Source organism: Tachysurus vachellii, chromosome 3 (assembly GCF_030014155.1).
Source record: "Tachysurus vachellii isolate PV-2020 chromosome 3, HZAU_Pvac_v1, whole genome shotgun sequence".
Classification (NCBI taxonomy): domain Eukaryota; kingdom Metazoa; phylum Chordata; class Actinopteri; order Siluriformes; family Bagridae; genus Tachysurus; species Tachysurus vachellii.
In genome coordinates, this window is record NC_083462.1 from 9,725,769 (window position 1) to 9,744,747 (window position 18,979).

The window sequence follows — 18,979 nt, forward strand, 5'->3', positions numbered from 1 at the left end:
TAGATAGATAGATAGATAGATAGATAGATAGATAGATAGATAGATAGAGTCACATGCACAACCATACACAGTACTTGGACATGTAGTAGAATTCTTTTCCCACCTTCTGCGTCATAAAATTAGATTCAATAAGAATACTATAGAGAATGACCTATACAAGGTCATCAAGGTAAGAAAGTATATGTAAAATGTATACATGAATGCAGACTGCTATATACTAAGATCAGCCATAACATTAAACCGATGTTCCTTATATTATGTGTGAACCCCTAACCAGCACTTACTTCCAGCACATATGACCACATAACTGATTCGGAGAGTGTGTGTCTGGACTTGATTTCATTAAGAATTAGGAATTGATTAATAAATCATGGGTGATGGGTGATGCTTGTTAAGACAGCCGCTTCAGGTCTGGTTTCACCATGCTTTTACAGAGCTGAGTAACATGAACCCCACTGGACCAGAGCCTGTGGTTATCCTTCTGCAGACATTTCCTTAGATAACCTTCAGCACACACACATATGAAAGCCCAGGGCTCATCCTGGAGGTAGCCAGTGCACAGGAAGCAAGATTTCTACACCATTAGTAATGTTCTGTGTAATTAGCAAGGGAGCAGGAAGTCAGCTGCCATTTTTCTTAACATCACACAAGGTAACACAAGCAATTCCTCTCCATTTTAAATGTTACGCTGTATTTGGGTCAAATGTCTTGTTTTTAATTTTTACACAAAATTGGAGCGACACTAATTTTTGTGAGTTATGTCAGAATTATGAAACTCAGATCAAATTCTGTACAATCACATTACATTTCTTACTCGTTCTACAGCAATCTGCCCTCATCTTAAATATCTCATATTTAATTACAGAGTCTTTACTAAAACATTTTGCACCTTCCTTTTGTGAAAAACAAAAAAAAACAAACACTGTCAACCTTCAACACACATAGGGAACATCTATAATACAAGTTAAAACAAATAATAAGTTAAAAAAGATAATGGATATAACTGTAAATTTCCATGTTTGCTTTACACTTTTCCATTTCTGCCTTTCAATTCCATATATTTCCTTACAACCAGGAACCTTGGAAGGATTTTAAAAATATACCAAATAAAATAAGCTAGTAAATGGGACAGTCTTTGCTACATAATGAACAGAGCATTGTACCTCGACAGGAGCAGCATTGCTGGCCCTCATAAACAACAGCGTGTGTCCAGTAACTGGGACACGGCCCCGAGGCTCCAGTGGCTTCGTCTCAATAGAGCTGCAATCTACGTGAAGTGATGCCGCGCTCTTCTGTACACTCAGAGCTACTTTGTGCCAGCGCAGGTTTGTGCTCATTAGGGACTCCACACCTTCGCCACTGAACACACACCCTGTTTTCAAGGCATCCTGATCTGCAGTGGATGTCCGCAGTGCCAGCGTGCCCTCCGGCCCATTCAGGTCCAGCGAGATCTGAATAAAGGAAAGACATAAAAAGAAAAAAAAAGACTGACTATATTTCCTTAGGTTCATTTGTATGTTTCAAACAGGACAGACAGAATTAGGGTTAAGGATAAGTTCTAGCTCATTAGCATCAGAGGTCTTTAAGCTCTAATTATCAGCCAGGCGATAAATGAGCACCTGTTGTTTTACTTCACATGATGAGGTTTAATGAAAAGCTCGTCTGGAAATTAATGGCGAATGTTGGAGCGAACGAAAGAGCAGGAACCAATAACCTGTATCCGTGTCATAGAGAAAGACTGGAGGCATGTTTTGATTAATTATCATACACGTAGCTGCGATTAACGATTTGTCTTGTCTGTTGATTTTATGTCACTTTTAAAAGTGCAAGTCTAAAAGTATTGTAATAATGTGCATGCACACTCATTCATCAGCACTGAATATATACATAAAATCAAATTTCTGTTCACTCTTATGCCATTTATTTCAAACAGTGCTGCGCTTTTGCTCTCAGTATGACTCATTTGAGCAGGTGAGAACACAGCAATCGCACACAAGCACTCTCAGAGCGAAGCAGTCTCAGCCTAGATTGACGTGAACTCCACCATGGTCCGATTGCAGTCAGAAAGCAATTTGACCCTGAATTGACCCGACCGCAGGAAGTGAAGCAAAATTCTATGAGTGTGCTTTTTGTAGATCCAAACCTTAAGGAGAGTAAATCGAGCTGAAGAATAGTCCTATAGTGACTGACCATAAAAATGAACCCTGGATTTGAAACATCCAACAACAAGCTGATATTTTAATAAAATCTTTTATCATTTATTTAAAGCAGACTCCATGTTGTGATTTTTGTCATGTTTACGCACAATTAGTTTCTTTACCATTTGTTGTTCATTGGTAATTCTAACCAGTTACTGATGAACCTTAATACATTTTCAGCCTTACACTACCCTTAACTGAAGCTTTTTTTTTTTCCTTTTTGGTTCATGTGTAATTATGTGCAATGTGATACCGATCCAAACCACAGACTCAATGGATGAAAAGAATAAATTTTGCTCTCATCTGCAATCAGGTAATGGACTACTTTGTGTAAAAGACTGCAAATGCCATTGTAGGACATGGCCGATAATTACTAAATTATGTAAAACCTGTTACAAAGAAGTCGTTTAATGAACATAGGCTTGCTGGTAAAATAAGCGATGAAGGGATGATGTCAAGTGAAGCGACTATCATCGTTACCTAAGTTCATTATTATTCAGTTCTATATTAAAGAGTGACCCTTCATACAATTTCGGTATGGGATGTCCATGAGACATGTTCATCCCTGCTATCAAATAAGTTCATTATAAACAGCCATCATTCATTTCATGTTACAGAGATACCAGAAAGCACAAAATCGTCCGTCCTGAAGAATTTCCCATGACTCTTATAAAGCAGTGAGGCTGGAGACTCATTCCATAAATGTCCTTACAGAAAGCTTCACCATGTTAACAGCTAAATGCTTTCCTTTGTCTAGTGACATTTGCCCAGAGACCAAAAAATGATATTTGTGCCTGTTTTGTTGTGTCCATGTTCAGCATTGAATGTCTTTGTCATGTCACACTCCACAGTTGTGGTTAATGACTCTATGTCTATTAAATGTTTAAATGTTAAATGTTTATTAAATGTCTATGTTAATGTCTATTAAACTAGACACCGGTGTTGTGCTCGTTACTAAGAAATAGTAACTAGTTACAGTCACTAGTGACTTTATTCAAAAAGTAACTCAATTACTTTGTTGATTACTTACACCAAAAAGTAACGCATTACTGTTAAAAGTAACTTTTGAGTTACTTTTTTAAAGAAATAATGAGCATATTTCCACTTTGAGAAACTCGTCTTGCTGTCGCCTTGACTCGCCGTCACTGCCACACATACGGAAACACGGCCACAGTGCGGCGTCTTCGTGTTTACAGGTTGGCATCCACCAATCCTACAAAGCGTCGCTGCTGTAAACAGGTTAGGCTGTAGGCTAAACTTCAGCCGAAATGAATTCATTTAAAAAAACGGACAACCGCGCCATATGGTAACGGAAACGGAGTTACTTTATTTAAAAAGTAACGCGTTAGAGTATTAGTTACTGTCAAAAGTAACTGCGTTACAGTAACGCGTCACTAGTAACGTGTTATTTCCCAACACTGCTAGACACTCAGAGATGTAAGAATTTGTGTTATTTCCAAGTATAGCTGTTTTTACCTAACCTACAAATATATTCATAGAAAAGGTCTAAAATAAATTTCACATAAATGTTTCGATCTTTTACAGTAAATGGTGAAATCAAACGCTCCGTCCAGGGTGTATCCTGCCTTGATGCCCGATGACGCCTGAGATAGACACAGGCTCCCCGTGACCCGAGATAGTTCGGATAAGCGGTAGAAAATGAATGAATGAATGAATGAATGGTGAAATCAAACCCTTTCTGCTCTCTGAGACGCCCCATGTGCTTGTTCATAAGCAAATACAATTTCTAGCTGTTACGTTCAACCACTAAATGTCTGTTTAAGGTTATTAAATTTTAACCATTACTGAATGAAACTGAATGAAAATATCCAAAGATTTAGTTTCCCATCTGTTAGGTTGAATGGTAAGCCAGAATACTGATAAAAGAGTTAAACTGTTTGTTATACAGTAACATGTAGAAACCATTAAGTATCATAATGAACGCTATAGTATACTATGCGTCTAGATTTTAATTTAGTTACTTTCCATTTGTTGTGTTTCATAACCGAAAAATTATTACAATACTTCATACAAAAGGCTTTGATGGAGAAAATATGATTAAAACATGATTGTGCAGTAATACTGTTCTAAAAAGAAACTAATTGAGAATGAATGTTTCCCGACTACGTACATTTATGTGGAAGCAAAGTACTGTGTGATCTAACAACCCGGATCAGTTAGAATAGCATTAAATAATTGATTTATCCGATAATTGCTTGATTATGTACAATCTGTGACCGCTGTTTAAGTAGCAAGAAGACTGAGGGAAGATAATTCTGTACCTGTGGGTACCCTTGCTCATCAGATATCTGGAAAAGATAGATGTTATCCCTCAGAGCCTTGGCCTTAAAATGCAGGGTGAAGACCAGCGTGAACTCCTCAGGCAGTCCATGTGGAAAGACTTGACTGTGGAGAGATTTGGTGAAGTGGGATTACATACACATAGCTACAGAATTGCATCAGCAAGAAGTTTTTAGTGTCTGGCGGCACAGACGAGGGTGACCTCTGACCCTCGTTTTCATAAGAAACATGGTTCCTATTGCTGGATGCAACTTTGCAGGTCAAGAATAGCCAAAGTGTGAAAATGTGTGTGCTGTTGTAAACACACACTTTCTCTCTCAATCATGGTAAACTTGAGTGCAGTACATGGGTCACAGGGTGAGGGAGTGCATAAATAAGTGCACACACACAGAGGAAATGAGTACCCTCACATGCTAGTAAGGCAGCTGGTTCATGTCTTTACAGCAGACAAGTATGACAGTGATTTACAACAGACAGGGAATCTAAGGAAATAACAGAGCAGCTGCCAATGGAGCCCCCTAACACACACACATACACACACACATACACACACACATACACACACACACACACACACACACATGCAGGAAGAGTGTGATTTTTCATTTTCAAAACTTTTGTTTGTTGACACTATTACTCTTTTATGACCCCTTTCAGACTGCCTTTTTTTCTCACAGATGTACAGAGCAAACACATCAAACATACACACACACACACACACACAGTCACACACTCCAGGATCAAATGAACACAGCCTGGTAAAGTCGGAGAGAAATGACAATAAAGGGTAGCACCTATATTACAGTTTGGAGTGACAAAATAACACACATATAAGGGGAGTAAAGGCCAAAATACAAGCAAACAAAAGGGTATAATTAGAGCAAGCCTGAAACTCATTCAAAAAAAAAAAAAAAAAACAGTTTGAAGGGATTGGTTAAAAAAAAAGAAAGAAAGAAAAAGTGAGGGGGAAAACAGTCAAACAGTGCAGTAAATTAATGCAGGCTGTGTCCTGTGTTAGGTAAACACATCTGACAGTATGAATTGTGAACACAAGCTCTCCAAGGCCCCGTCTAGAAGACAAGGTGGATTTTGAGTGTGTGACTGTGTGCGTACATGTGTGTGTGTGTGTTTGTGTGTGTGTGTGTGAGAGAGAGAGTGAGAGTGAGAGAGAGAGAGAGAGTGAGAGAGAGAGAGAGAGAGAGAGAGAGAGAGAGGTCAGCTTTGAAATGGGAAAAGCATCTAAGGCTCTGAAAAATCTATCCTGATTGAGGGATAGCCTAATAGCTAGAAGTGTGTGTATGTGTGTGGGTTTGTGTGTTAGTGTGTATGCCTACCTGTCAATGTCCATCTGCAGCTAGGGATTTTCTATAGTGTCAAATGCCAGACTATTTGAGTTTTGTGTAAATTTCCCTGCAGCTTCTGCACAGTACTAGCACTTCTGTAGCTTCACTAGAAAAGATGGCATCTTGATAAAGTACACTGTCATCCAACAATATTAAGGGCAGACAAGGACCAAACATTTACTTTGACAATGTTTATGAAAATATACTTTCTGCCTTAAAGGGAAAACAGCAGCTTGACAGCATATTCACCGGCAATGTAAATAAAGCCTGTCTGATCTGATCATTGGGTGTAATTGAGCTCTGAACAACAGGCCAGAAACAGACGATCATTAATTGGTATAAATTACAGATTGCTATGTATAGTATACAAATGTAAATCGACACACCGCAAAGTCGCAATAGTCGTAAAGGCCCTGTATAGTCTAAAAGTTTGCTTCCATCATCAATAAATGTTTAATAAATGATTAATAATGAAGCATAAAAATGACAAGTTAGTGAAATGCCGTTCGTTGCTTAACCCAGCTTATTAGGAAATTGGGGTCAGAGCACAAGGACAGCTACGATACAGAGTCTGTGGAGAAGATAGAGTTAAGAACTTTGCTCATGGGACAAACACTGGCAGTTTGGTGTTGCAGAGGCTAAAATTCACAAATCCGCCAGTAAATAAGAGGTGTAGCTATTGAGCCACCATTGCCTAAATGTACGTTAGAGCTAAACGTGTTCTTTATAAAATGGCACACAGACTCCTTTTTAATCCAAAGAAACTTGAATGAAGCAGTATCCAGTCCAATCACAAAGCTAAGATAAATGGCAAATGTTTTTGTCAAGTGTTAAACTACAACCTTACAATCACTCTTCTGGAACTAATATTAGCACCGCACACCACCAACAGACAAAAAAGGTGGGTGTTAACTAGAGAGTGGGCTGTAGAAAATTATAGGAAAAAATCGGTTCTTAAAACCCCTGCTCCAGGTGAAGCCTGTCTCAGCAGGACTACATAAGTACTTCTGAATAAGTACCACATGCTGATCAATTGCACCACTGGAGCTTAGAATAAAGACTTGCCATCATGCAGTCTTAGAAAATAAGCACTATAGCAAAAGAGAATGACATTTTCAAAAGGCAATCAGTGCAAGTTTCTACTAGTTGCTGTATATTCGTAATCGCCTGAAATAATTGAGTTCCAGCATGGGTTTACGTCACAAAGTAATGGAGCGTAATGGTTTACCGGTGACGTTTAATGCTAATCAAATGTGATTCAGACTTTGATTGTGATTATTGAATTATTATTGAATGTGATTATTTTATACTATTAATGCAATTTCTAAAGAAAAAACAATTCCTAAAAAAAGAAAGTAATAAATAAATAATAATAATAAAAATTAATCCCTAATAAAAAAAAAAAATCAAAAAATAATAATGTAGGTAATAAATCCAAAAAAATTTAAGATGCATCTAAAAAAGCGAGATAAATCTATTACTTGGATTCCTGAAACTTTTAATATTAAGTTTTCATATTGTTCACTTGGACAGTGTTATGTTTTTCTTGGTCTCTTTTGTGGCAGTTCTGTTCAATATCACTTCCAAATAAAAGGTGAAAAGAAAAAGTGCTTTCTGTCTATTGTTCAGTTCATAGAATTATCGGAAAGCTCGAATCTGTAGAGCCGTTTTTGAAGTTAATCAATTTTAGAAAAAAATGTAATGTATAACAATATGGATAATCTCACATTTTGAAAGACTGTATAGAAATTTGTCTAGTTTAATTTATAGCTCTCCATGCGTTAATGAATATGAATTAGATACAAGACTGCAGTGTTAAACTTGAGGATAAGTGCCATGACAAGACAAAAATACTTAAAGGAAGCCATTCATCCACACCTTGTGACCATTATTCTTTGTATTTAATGATCCAAAGTGAACGAACAAAGGGAGTAATGTGTACAATTTTGTCGCCAGTATTCGAAAATCTTTTAGTAATTTTGTGTTACTTTGGTTACTGTATCAGAAAATCTCTCTAACGGAATGATGTAGGTAGCATTATTTGATTTTTTTATCAACAGAATATCTCATGATGATAATATGTGCAATATATTTATAGGTTTATATAAAGCATATACCCATTTAAAATATATATGCCACGGTATACGTATTTCACATGTTCACTCTTCACAATATCATGTATGTCCACTCAAACAAAAAGCGATTAATGAACTGAATTTAGTTTTGAATGCATGCCTGTTCGCTTGGTCAATAACTGCTGCGGCTTTACAGTCCCTTGGTACAGTGAAATACAAGGCTACAAAAAATACACTCAAACTTGAGGGCTGTTGTGTTACACTTTGCATGGCCTATTGATTCATGACTTGAGAAATGCTACAGTGAAAAATGATGCAGATCGTTTTTGGATCATTCGGTGTATTAGTTCTAAATCAATAAATAAAAAGAGTTATCGGTACTTGACCGAGACTGTAGGTAAGTTCTAGCAGCATGTGCCTACACCCTCAAGGTTCTTCCAGAATTTTTACTCCTCATCATCAACATTTGACTATATCCAAGGTAATAAACATTCACTTCTGCTCTCTCTTCTCCATATTTATTTATGAGTGTCTAAAAGCTTTCTCGCAAAAGTCAGCCAAGAGCCAGTCACTATCATATCCCACTCAATCTGTCAGATCACATGCTCAAATACCTACCAACTAAACAGGAAAGAAGGCAAGAAGGAAGATTCCATCTGGAAACTCAGCATCACTCAATACATCTTCATCTTCCAGGGACATCGCTTTCCCAGAATTCTAACAAGATGATGTATGCATGACGGATTAAAGGTGTTGATGCGTCTAAAAGTGCATGACTGTGTAAAAACCTTTTATCTCTGGCCAATGTTTTGACCTCCTTTTATTGTTTTGTCTAAGAACGAAATAAAAGCCTAAAAGCAAACACATGTATTGGGGAGACAGAGTGGAAGAGTTTAACACAATGCCGCTACAGTATCTGTATTTGCATCTCTTTAGAGTTTCAATTATCTGTATTCAGCATTAAACGTCTATAATCCTTAATCCATTTTTCCTTATTTTTTTTTTTTATTTCCAATATGACTACTGTACATCACTCATACTAGAGATATGTAGTTTTTACCAATTTTCTAATGAATTTCTAAGGCTGTCGCTAAAGGATGGTATGGATCATTCTACATATTAAACACGTGCTTTACATTTACAGTATTTTAATGAATTCGGTCTTTGTTTGAGCTTCAATTCAATTCCATTCAATTAAAGTTTATTTGTATAGCGCTTTTTACAATGGACATTGTCTCAAAGCAGCTTTACAGAACATAAACATAGAACAGAAGATAAACATAAGGAGTAGTACAGTATAAAGAATTAATATAATAAAAATTCAAGATATATATAGTTCATGGTGTGTATGTATGTATGTATGTATGTATGTATGTATGTATGTATGTATGTATGTATATGTATTTATCCCCAATGAGCAAGTCTTCATATCACTTCTTCTCTCAACCAGATGTCCTGTGAATCTTTCTGGCAAATTTTCTTCAAAAAGTGAAACTAAATAATCTAAAAAAGAAATAATCTCAATAAATATTCTAAAACGCCTATTCATATTCATATGGAACACTTTCATTCATTCACCCCTAGTAAGTTACAGCCTCAAAGTGTAGTCTCACTTTAACAACTTTCAAACACAAGCTGTTAAAGTGAACATTTTGTTGTCACAGAAATCTAGAGGAAGACAATTTAATTCAAGTCCATGCATGGTCCAATAAAACTGTAGCCATAAAACATATTCGATTGTACTGTGGTTTACGGTCACACCAAAAAATGATGAGTCCTTAACATTATTGTTAATAAAAAAGTTTACCGCCCTGGGCTTTGTGACGAGAGCTAAGTGAGCATGCCAGTCTGACTACGAGAAGTACATTATCAGAACGAGGGTAGTGATTCAACCTCCAGATGTTTTTTTTTTTCCATGCTTTAGGCCTAGGCTCTTAAGCAACATCTGGCTGTCATGGTCAGCTTTGACATTCAGATACAGGCTTGTGGTGGCATGTTTTATTACTGTAAAAGTTATGTACATGTAAAGCTGTGAAAGATAGAGGTGAGACAGAGAGACAGAGAGAGAGAGAGAGAGAGAGAGAGAGAGAGAGAGAGAGAGAAAGAGAGAGTAGAGGTCAATTACAAAAACAGAAAACCACTGAAGCAGATTTTTTTATGGGTTAGAGAATGTTAACTTCTAGAATCTAACCAAGAAATCTAAAAATGTTTTATGGTGAGAGAGAAAGAGAGAGAGAGAGAGAGAGAGAGAGAGAGAGAGAGAGAGAGAGAGCGAGAGAGAGAGATTAAAGGCTTACTCTGTGGGCTGGATGAGGCGAACTTTTCCCAAGCGTAGGATGACGGGCCCTCGCAGGTTACGTATCTTCTTCACATCACTGTTCTTCATCAGGGAAAAGCGCCGCACCAGATTGAAACCTGCAAATCAATCAATCAATTCATTAAACATCCAGCAGACTAATCAATCAGCAGTCTGCTGTGCGACAAGCACCATGCAGTGTGTCACTACTGCAGTTCAGCTAGAGCAGAAAAGCCTTTAACTCACGAAAGAGATCAGATCAGTTCACATTAGACAAAATCCCAACATTAATGACCAAGCAATTCTCCACCAGAGAAAAGAATGTAGATTTTGAAATGTGTCATCTGCAGTATGTACCTTAAAGCTTTCTTAAGGAGTTAGTGTTACACTAAGGATATACTGTAGGATGCAGGAATACATCATTAAATAGCTTACAAATAGCTATGAACTAGGCATAAATATAGTGTTGAACTTATATGTAAATGCAAATCTGCACAAATGTTTAGATTTACAAGCAACCAGCTAAGTGTGTAAGCTTACTTTATAATACTATTACACAATTTAAGCATGTGTCTGGTCTGTAGTCCTACTGTTGCCAGATTCTGTGATAAACTGTATACAAAAGAAAGTTGTAGACAGTCGGCAAAGATATTTACTGCTCATTAATAGACTTTTTTTGTAGCTCTAAGCATTTCAATCCTGTTTATATTTAAATTCAAAAGAAAAATGCAGAACACTGTGTTTTGTTGCTCACATATTAAAGCTATTCCAGAAATATTCCCAATTTAATCTAATTGGCGGAGGACGTTTCACTTTTCAGCTGCCTCCAATATTTTGCCAATAATATATTACACTAATATTATCATCACATGGAGAAAAATGTATGCTGCCAACTGCAATTAGCAAAAAATATGGTACATATAAGCCTTGTCTTATGTGTAAAAGTCCCCACACATATTTTATTAGTATCTATTAACACTAAAGCCATTGCTAATCAAGTAAAAATTACAGGTTATGGTTCATTAACAAGAAGTCATGATATGAACAGGGTTAGGCTGTGATCATCAAATACAGCTAGCAGCTTTTAAAAAAGTAATTGCAATCCTTAATCACAAATGTTATCTATATTATAGAATTGAGATTTTATTAAATTTTATTTTTTTTATTAAAAAAAAAAAAAATTCTGTAGTGCTTTTAAAACCGCAGAAACATCCTCAGAACAATACCAAAAGCTCTAAAGAGTAAACATACTGTAACACAAGGGTTAACTTCTTAAAACACTAGGGCCCGGTACATTGAACTGACTATACTGTATACCTTACTGGATAAGTTAAGGAATAATAAACATTAAGAAGGACAACTTTGAAGAGGCACAGTGATTCAACAGGTATAGTTGTGTATAGGTAAAGTTCCTATTTTCATGGTTTGGAGTTCATTCACAAGTTATTCCTCTGTTTTGCATCCTCTCCTTGTGTTCATGTTGGTTTCTTTCTGCATCTTCCATATCGTCCTACTTTCCAAAAAACATGCCGTTAGGCAGACTGGCTACTCTAAAATGCTCCTAAATATTCCCTGTTTCACTATTTAGCAAATAACTGTGTTTGAAACCTGCCCTAAAGGAAATCCATATCCAGGCCTACTGTACCTGTGATGTTGTGTCTGGCAGTCTGAGGAAATTTCCAGTCTTCGACCTGTATAGATGGACACGTCTCACCTACTGGAAGAAACAGAGATAAAATCAGCTAGACAAACCAGCCAGCCAGAAAGACATGCAATCGTATGACGTCCTGAATTTTACATGATAAAAGTTTTCTGGTGGAAGCTGAGTATCTAGCTAAGGACAGCTATGTAAAATGTTAGACCTGAGCAAAGGGCAAATGTATTACAGTGATCAAAGATTGTGCAGGGAAGACAGACAACATCTCAGATACGAAGCCAAAAATAAATACTGTCTGTCTGAAAGAATCACTCCATAATCCGAAGACAAGGCCTCTGACAGCCCGCTTGACATTCCATCGCTGGGTGGACGTCATATGATTGATATACTTCTGCTGACACACAACGTTGTGGGCAAAAGTGCTGTCTGTCACACAGCTAGGAAAGGCGTCACCTCAGAAAGTATTCAGCGGTAGAACGTCACGACAAATTCCAGAAATACACATCTAAAGACGTTTCTAGCAGAGTACTTTAAGTGAAGGTAGCTTCACAGTACAATGCCACCTAAGGATTAGAGTTAGGTCAATGCATGTTGTGATGGGCTCAAAGACCTGTTCCTCTCGGTATGTGCCATCATGCTAACACAGTGTGGCTCTGAGTGCAGCTGTCAATTAGACGTTTTATAGATGAGAAGCATGTCAAAAGTTGAAGCTATAACTGAAAGAGCAAGCAACTCGGCAAGGTTTTATATGGGAGGTGAGATGAGGAATAATGAGAAAGCTGGAGCTCCAACCTGGTTCTCCTTGTCAAGTCCTATAAATCTCTTTCTCAGACTCAAGACACCTGAATCCCTCTTCTGCTAACACAGCAACCTGAGGGTCTGTGAGAGAAATATCATGCTTACAAAAACTTATCTGACAGACAAAGAGTTCATTTTGGACCGTTCTCACATTTCTGGCTTTTTGAAGTCAATCAGGACTACTCTACAAAGCCTGTGCTCACACCCTGCTACCAAAAAGATGAATTCATTAATTCTGAGATTATCAAAGAGGAACCATGGGGCATGAAGGATGAGATCAGCTGCTGAGGAAACTGAGAAAATAATGCAAAAACTTTTGGCCGCCAGAAGAAACAAGCTGTCGTGATATATTTAATTTATTTATTCATAGTCATTGTACTTTAAGAAGATTTTTTTTTTTTTGTGGTTTCAAGCATATCTCAAAAAGTGAAACTTTTTTGTTTATTGAGCGGACTCGTCAATCTGTCCCAAACTCCTAGTGAGCAAACCAAGGGCAACAGGAGCAAAGAAAAACTCCCTGAGAGAGAGCTAAGGAGGAAGACACCAGCTGAGCAATACATCTTTCTCTGGCTGACAATGTAAATCAAGCTGTATGTTTTGTCAGTTAGTCTAGGAATTCTAGTTTTAAAGCAATATACTTTAGATTAATAGCAAGCAATATAGATACTAATATAGGATGGATGTAAATTAATATGAATTCATTATCTAAATTGAACAGATAATGTGTTCTATGGACAGATATGAAGGTTAGAAGGACACGGAAAGACCACGTTTGTGAATTCTAATCCCTGATGCTACAATCACTGCAACACTAACCAATCACAGACCTGTGAGCTCATGTATACAGAAAAGGGCAAAAAGCACTGTGCTCTGGGTAAGTTGCGTTTTCCAATGCATGAAAAGCAGTTAAAAATATTTTTGCCTGCATTCAAACACTGTCTTAAAGGAAGCACATGCTAGCTTTTACTCTCCTCAGTTGTTAGCTTTTGTATCAAATAGTGAGCTGGCTGCTAGGTGGAAATTTGCTAAAAGATGGGCAAAATCTACTGGTCTAAGCCACACCCATTTAATGTTTAAATCTGAGACAGATCTATGTACAAGTGTACAGCCATACAACTGTCAGGACAGACACCACTATAAGAGTAAAACTGTAAGTAAACTGGCATTGTTAACCTTATAGCTAGCAACAATAAGTTAAGTTAGTTTAAAATGAAAGACCATATAGCCAAATAGCTTACTCCTGCGTAAATAGTCACCTTTGTGCAGAATTGAGTTTTATGCCATTATTTCACTGGAAGAAGATGTTAATGAACCAGTGTCCCTGATATGTATGACAGTATGCACCATTATGAAAACTTATTCTGAGATGTCATAGATTAAACTGTTAATTAGGGGCTTTTTACACCTGGTCACTTCATGCGTTTTCTGTGATCAGATAGCTATCCGATGGTAAAAAGACCAGGTCTAAACGCCCTCCGAAACGGTTTCGAGACGGATATAAATCCGATGGTTCAAACCACTTCAGGAGGTGGTCTGGGACGCATTTCAGATGAAACTGGACAGGTGTAAATGAATGTGGTTGTTCAAGCCACATACGTCAGCGCTATACTCCTACCAAACGGAAGTACTGTATGTCACTCGCCGGTGACTCACGAGTCGTGCATCGTGCGAGAAACAAATATGTTTTCCCACCAGCGCTGGCTCCGATCTTTCACCCAGGTGTCTCGTTGGGTCTTAAAATGCACTGCTGCCGCCAGCGAAAATGCAGCAAACAGTAATTGCTGTTTTTTGTAGCAACCGCATACACCAAAGCGTGTTCTATTTCAATTACCGCGGACATGAGGTAAAATATATTTGCATTTTGGGCGGGAGTAGAAAGATCGGATCGATATCCAATTCGCCAAGACGCATTTATGTGGCCTAATGTACAGTAAATGGAACAGTTTTAACAAATCAGATAGCTATCGGATCAGAGAAAACACATGAAGTGACCAGGTGGAAAAAGGCCCATAGATAATAACCTGATTTACATGCTACGTAGGCTTTGTATTCCTCTGCATGTGTCAGGATCCAGCCCGGACTTTGGCCATGTGCTTTTGTTTACAGTATGTTCTGTGTTCACGTGTCTGCCCTGCCCTTTTCTCTTCCTCCCCACCTCTGCACACCTGTTCCTGATGTGTCTAATTGTTATTAGTATTTAGTCGAGCCGCGTTGCCTTTAGCAGCGCGGTTTCTTTGTTCCTGTTTTGTGTTTTTTTAGTTGATAAATCAGTTTATTTTACGCTATCCTGCATTTGGTCTGTTTTTATCCCCTGACAACATGATTTTAGGAGTCTATAAAGACAGCAAGTATCTTTTGATCTCTGATGTTACAGAAAATTTCACTCCCTGTTCCTCTGGACAGTAGATATCACCAATGAGTCTCGGACTTGAACAGGTGTAAAGACAGGGTGAAGGGTTATATCTCTAGGCTTTAAAGAAATGAGTGAATGTATACCTCACTATCGTCCATCACAATAATTATGTATATTCTGTTTCAGGAAAAAAAAACTTTGATCTATTAAAACCTGGATTTGGGATCAATTATATCAAAGATATGGTGTGAAAGACTGGAAATATTTTAGTTATATTTAAGCAATGTCATTTAAATATACAGTGTTGATCATACTGCATATCAGACAGTAGTAAATCAAATATACAGTAAATGGCCAAAAGTATGTGGACCCTGACCACAAGCTCACAAGCTGACCACAATGATTGTCTAATGTGCCTTTGTACGCAGTAGAATTATGAAGTCCCTTGTCTAGAACAGGTTCCAGTATGATAATGCCATCCCACACAGTGTCCTGATCAAAACCCTGACCTCAACTCCACTGATGCATTTGGAATTAACTGAAACACAGACTGTGAGCCAGGCCTTCTCATCCAACCTCACAAAAAATAGTGCAAATCTAGAGGAAAGCTTTCCCAGAAGTGTGAATGCTGTTATTGGAGCAAAAGAGTGGCCAACTCCATATTAATGCAATGCTTTTGGGATGGGATGTTCAGAAAGCACATGGGTCTCATGGGCAGGTGGCCACAAACATTTGGCCATATAGAGAGTGTGTTACAGAACATATCAGATTCGCAATTATCTATCAGGGTGAGGAAGAATCAGGAATTCATTAGCCATTTAAAGCTCTAATATGACAGTGTCTGTAAACAAACTAGATTAAAAACAAAAAGAATAATATAATGTATAGTAATCTATATTTTGATTGATTTTGTTTAGCATGTATGTGCCCTCCGGTGGCTTAGTGGTTAGCACGTTCACCTCACACCTCCAGGGTCGGGGTTCGATTCCCGCCTCCACCTTGTGTGTGTGGAGTTTGTATGTTCTCCCCGTGCCTCGGGGGTTTCCTCCGGGTACTCTGGTTTCCTCCCCCGGTCCAAAGACATGCATGGTAGGTTGATTGGCATCTCTGGAAAATTGTCCCTAGTGTGTGAGTGAATGAGTGTGTGTGTGTGTGTGTGCGCCCTGCGATGGGTTGGCACTCCGTCCAGGGTGTATCCTGCCTTGATGCCCAATGATGCCTGAGATAGGCACAGGCTCCCCGTGACTCGAGGTAGTTCGGATAAGCGGTAAAAGATGAATGAATGAATGTATGTGCCCTCAGCAACAAGTCAGCTTAAGGATGTTTCAGCTATGAAACCGTTGGTGTTCTGTTCACCGAACATATTTTTTACAACTGGGTAGCTTCTTTTAACAGTCCCACTAAGGGACTGTTACCTACTAGAGAACCGTAGAAATATATTACATCTGTGTACATACACATATTGTGTGTTCCTGATTTTGAAAAGGTCATCCTACATGCTAATAAATACATCAAGGGCAGTGGGATTTAGAGCGTGAAGCCATTTGCATTATAACATTTCTTTATTTTTCCTACATGTTGACCTATGAATCAAAAATGTGGCACACAGTATACTGATTTGTCTATATATTTCTTTTTGGTATACAGTTTGATGCAAATTTGTCATGGTAATTTGTGTAAATTGTCCTCTAACCCTTCATAATTGCTCACTATCTGACCACAGCACTGATGCGTGCTGAATTTATTAAAGTACAGTACAGGCGAGTCAGCAACAATGCTGCAGTGTTTAAAACCTGTGTATCAGCACCATTCTTATGCTTGGCACAATGGCTATTACCGTGTCAGTGCAACTGCTGTGCTGAAAATGATCCACCACCGAAATAATATCTGGTCAGGAATGGACCTATTGTGTAAACGACCACCAAGTCACTTTGCTACTCCTTCATCTATTGATTGCTTAGGGTGGATGATGTGTTGCACTGGTCTCAGGAGGTCAGCGGACATTCTCATAAATTTTTGTCTCTCTCTAAAGTTAAGGACTTCTGTTAAGTCATTCCAGCTTCTAAGGTGAGTGCAACATATACAACACGTATATTGTATAGACTTGTTATCTTGTGTAGGGTTAATTTTAAGTCGTATTGACAACGGTGATACAACCGATTATACACTCACCGTACCACATTAATAGGAACTCTTGTACAGGTTTAGTGACATTGTGCCCACAGTAGACTTCAGATGCTGTTCTTGGGTGACAGAAGTGGAACCTAATGTCATCACCTCACCTCTACGTTTGATGTAGTCTGCTATCTGTTCATCATAGTGGTAAAAAGCTTAATTGAACTTTCCTTTCTGTCAAGTCGCATCAATTAGATTTTTTTTCTTCTCATTTATCAACAAGCCATTTCCATTGAAACTACTCATTGAACTATGCCACTAGTTGCCACTAAGTCACTGAGATTTTTCACATCCCGATTTTTGATGTGTAAATTAATTAAAGCTTTTGATCTAAAATCCGCATGATTTTATGCACTGTGCTGCCTGGCCAATGATGACTGTATGGCTGGCTGTATAACAGCACGAGTAATCAGGTGAAATAAGTAATTAAGTATATAATAAATAACTATATAAAGCATACTATACAGGACATGACAAAAAACTTTATTACAAATAAGAAAATTACTAACATACTAATTACTATTTGTAATGAGTCTGTCTGTGTCTTGCCCTGCTGTTAACTGTTTGCTCCGCCCACTCATTTGTTGCCATGGACACTCATTGAACTCATTCATTCCCTCTCGTTTGTTGTCTTAGTTACTCATTGTCTCTGCTTTGTGATTGGTTCCTGTCTAATATATATACACACTGTTTGTTCACTTCCCTGTCACTAGTCGTTGTCTATGGCCATGTCCACACTAATACGTTTTCGTTTGAAAACGTATCTTTTTCTCTCCGTTTTGGCCTTTCGTCCACACTGAGACAGCGGTTTAAGTCAACAAAAACGTAGCTGCTGGAAGACGCTCTCCAAAGCGGATAAATTTGAAAACGCCGTCTTCGCGTCTTAGTGTGGACTGTGAAGACGGAGGCTTTTGAGTACTATGACGCATTTTTAGTCATGTGTTGCAGTCGAAAGTAAATAAATGCCTAGCGGAAATGACGCATGTTGAAGCTTTACTCATGCGCTGTAGGGAGATGTAAGCGTTTTCATACATTTCAGTGTGGATAAGCAACTTTTGGAAAACGTTTGAAAATGATAATGTGGACGCAGAGCGTTTTTAGACGTAAACTCCGTTTTCAAATGTATCCGGAATTAGTGTGGACATGGCCTATGTTTCTGTTTCCTGTTAGCTCTGTTTCTGCCTAGTTTTGCCTGTCTGTTTTCCTGTTTCTTGGTTCTCCTGTTTCTTGATCATTAAATGTTTAACTGCAATTGGATCCTCACTCGCCTTTGCCTCATCGCTACAGAATGACTAGCGACAGGGAAGTGAACAAACAGTGTATATATATATATTAGACAGGAACCAATCACAAAGCAGAGACAATGAGTAACTAAGACAACAAACGAGAGGGAATGAATGAGTTCAATGAGTGTCCATGGCAACAAACGAGTGGGCGGAGCAAACAATTAACAGCAGGGCAAGACAGCAGACAGAAACAGGGCAAAACACAGACAGACTCATTACACTATTGTTCAGTGAACCATATACACTCTCATATTTAAAAACGTTTGCTTTGAGTTGAATGATATTAACAAATAAAAACTATCTAAATCAGATAGATTTAATATTTCTCATTATTAGACGATTATGTTAAAATAAATTGAAAAAGATTATTAAGAACAAGCCTTTTAAGCTTAAGAAGCAAAACTAACTAACAAGAATTTTTTTGGCTTCATATTAGTAAAAATGTCTGGAAATTTATTTACAATAATCTGTGAAGAACTATATCTAATATGACTATA

General features: G+C 37.9%; 1 protein-coding gene across 6 annotated transcripts in view; it reads right to left on the minus strand.

Moving 5' to 3' along the window:
* col16a1 (collagen, type XVI, alpha 1) overlaps positions 1-18,979 on the minus strand; it is a 95,607-nt gene that overhangs the window by 59,929 nt on the left and 16,699 nt on the right. For 5 of the 6 annotated variants that reach the window (XM_060865671.1, XM_060865669.1, XM_060865670.1 and 2 more), the window contains exons 3-6: positions 11,859-11,930; positions 10,215-10,332; positions 4,481-4,604; positions 1,164-1,451 (exon numbers count right to left, since the gene is read on the minus strand). In XM_060865671.1, the coding sequence (XP_060721654.1) occupies positions 1,164-1,451; positions 4,481-4,604; positions 10,215-10,332; positions 11,859-11,930 (602 nt within the window). The remainder of the gene's footprint in view (positions 1-1,163; positions 1,452-4,480; positions 4,605-10,214; positions 10,333-11,858; positions 11,931-18,979) is intronic. The other variant, XM_060865668.1, reaches the window with a different exon arrangement.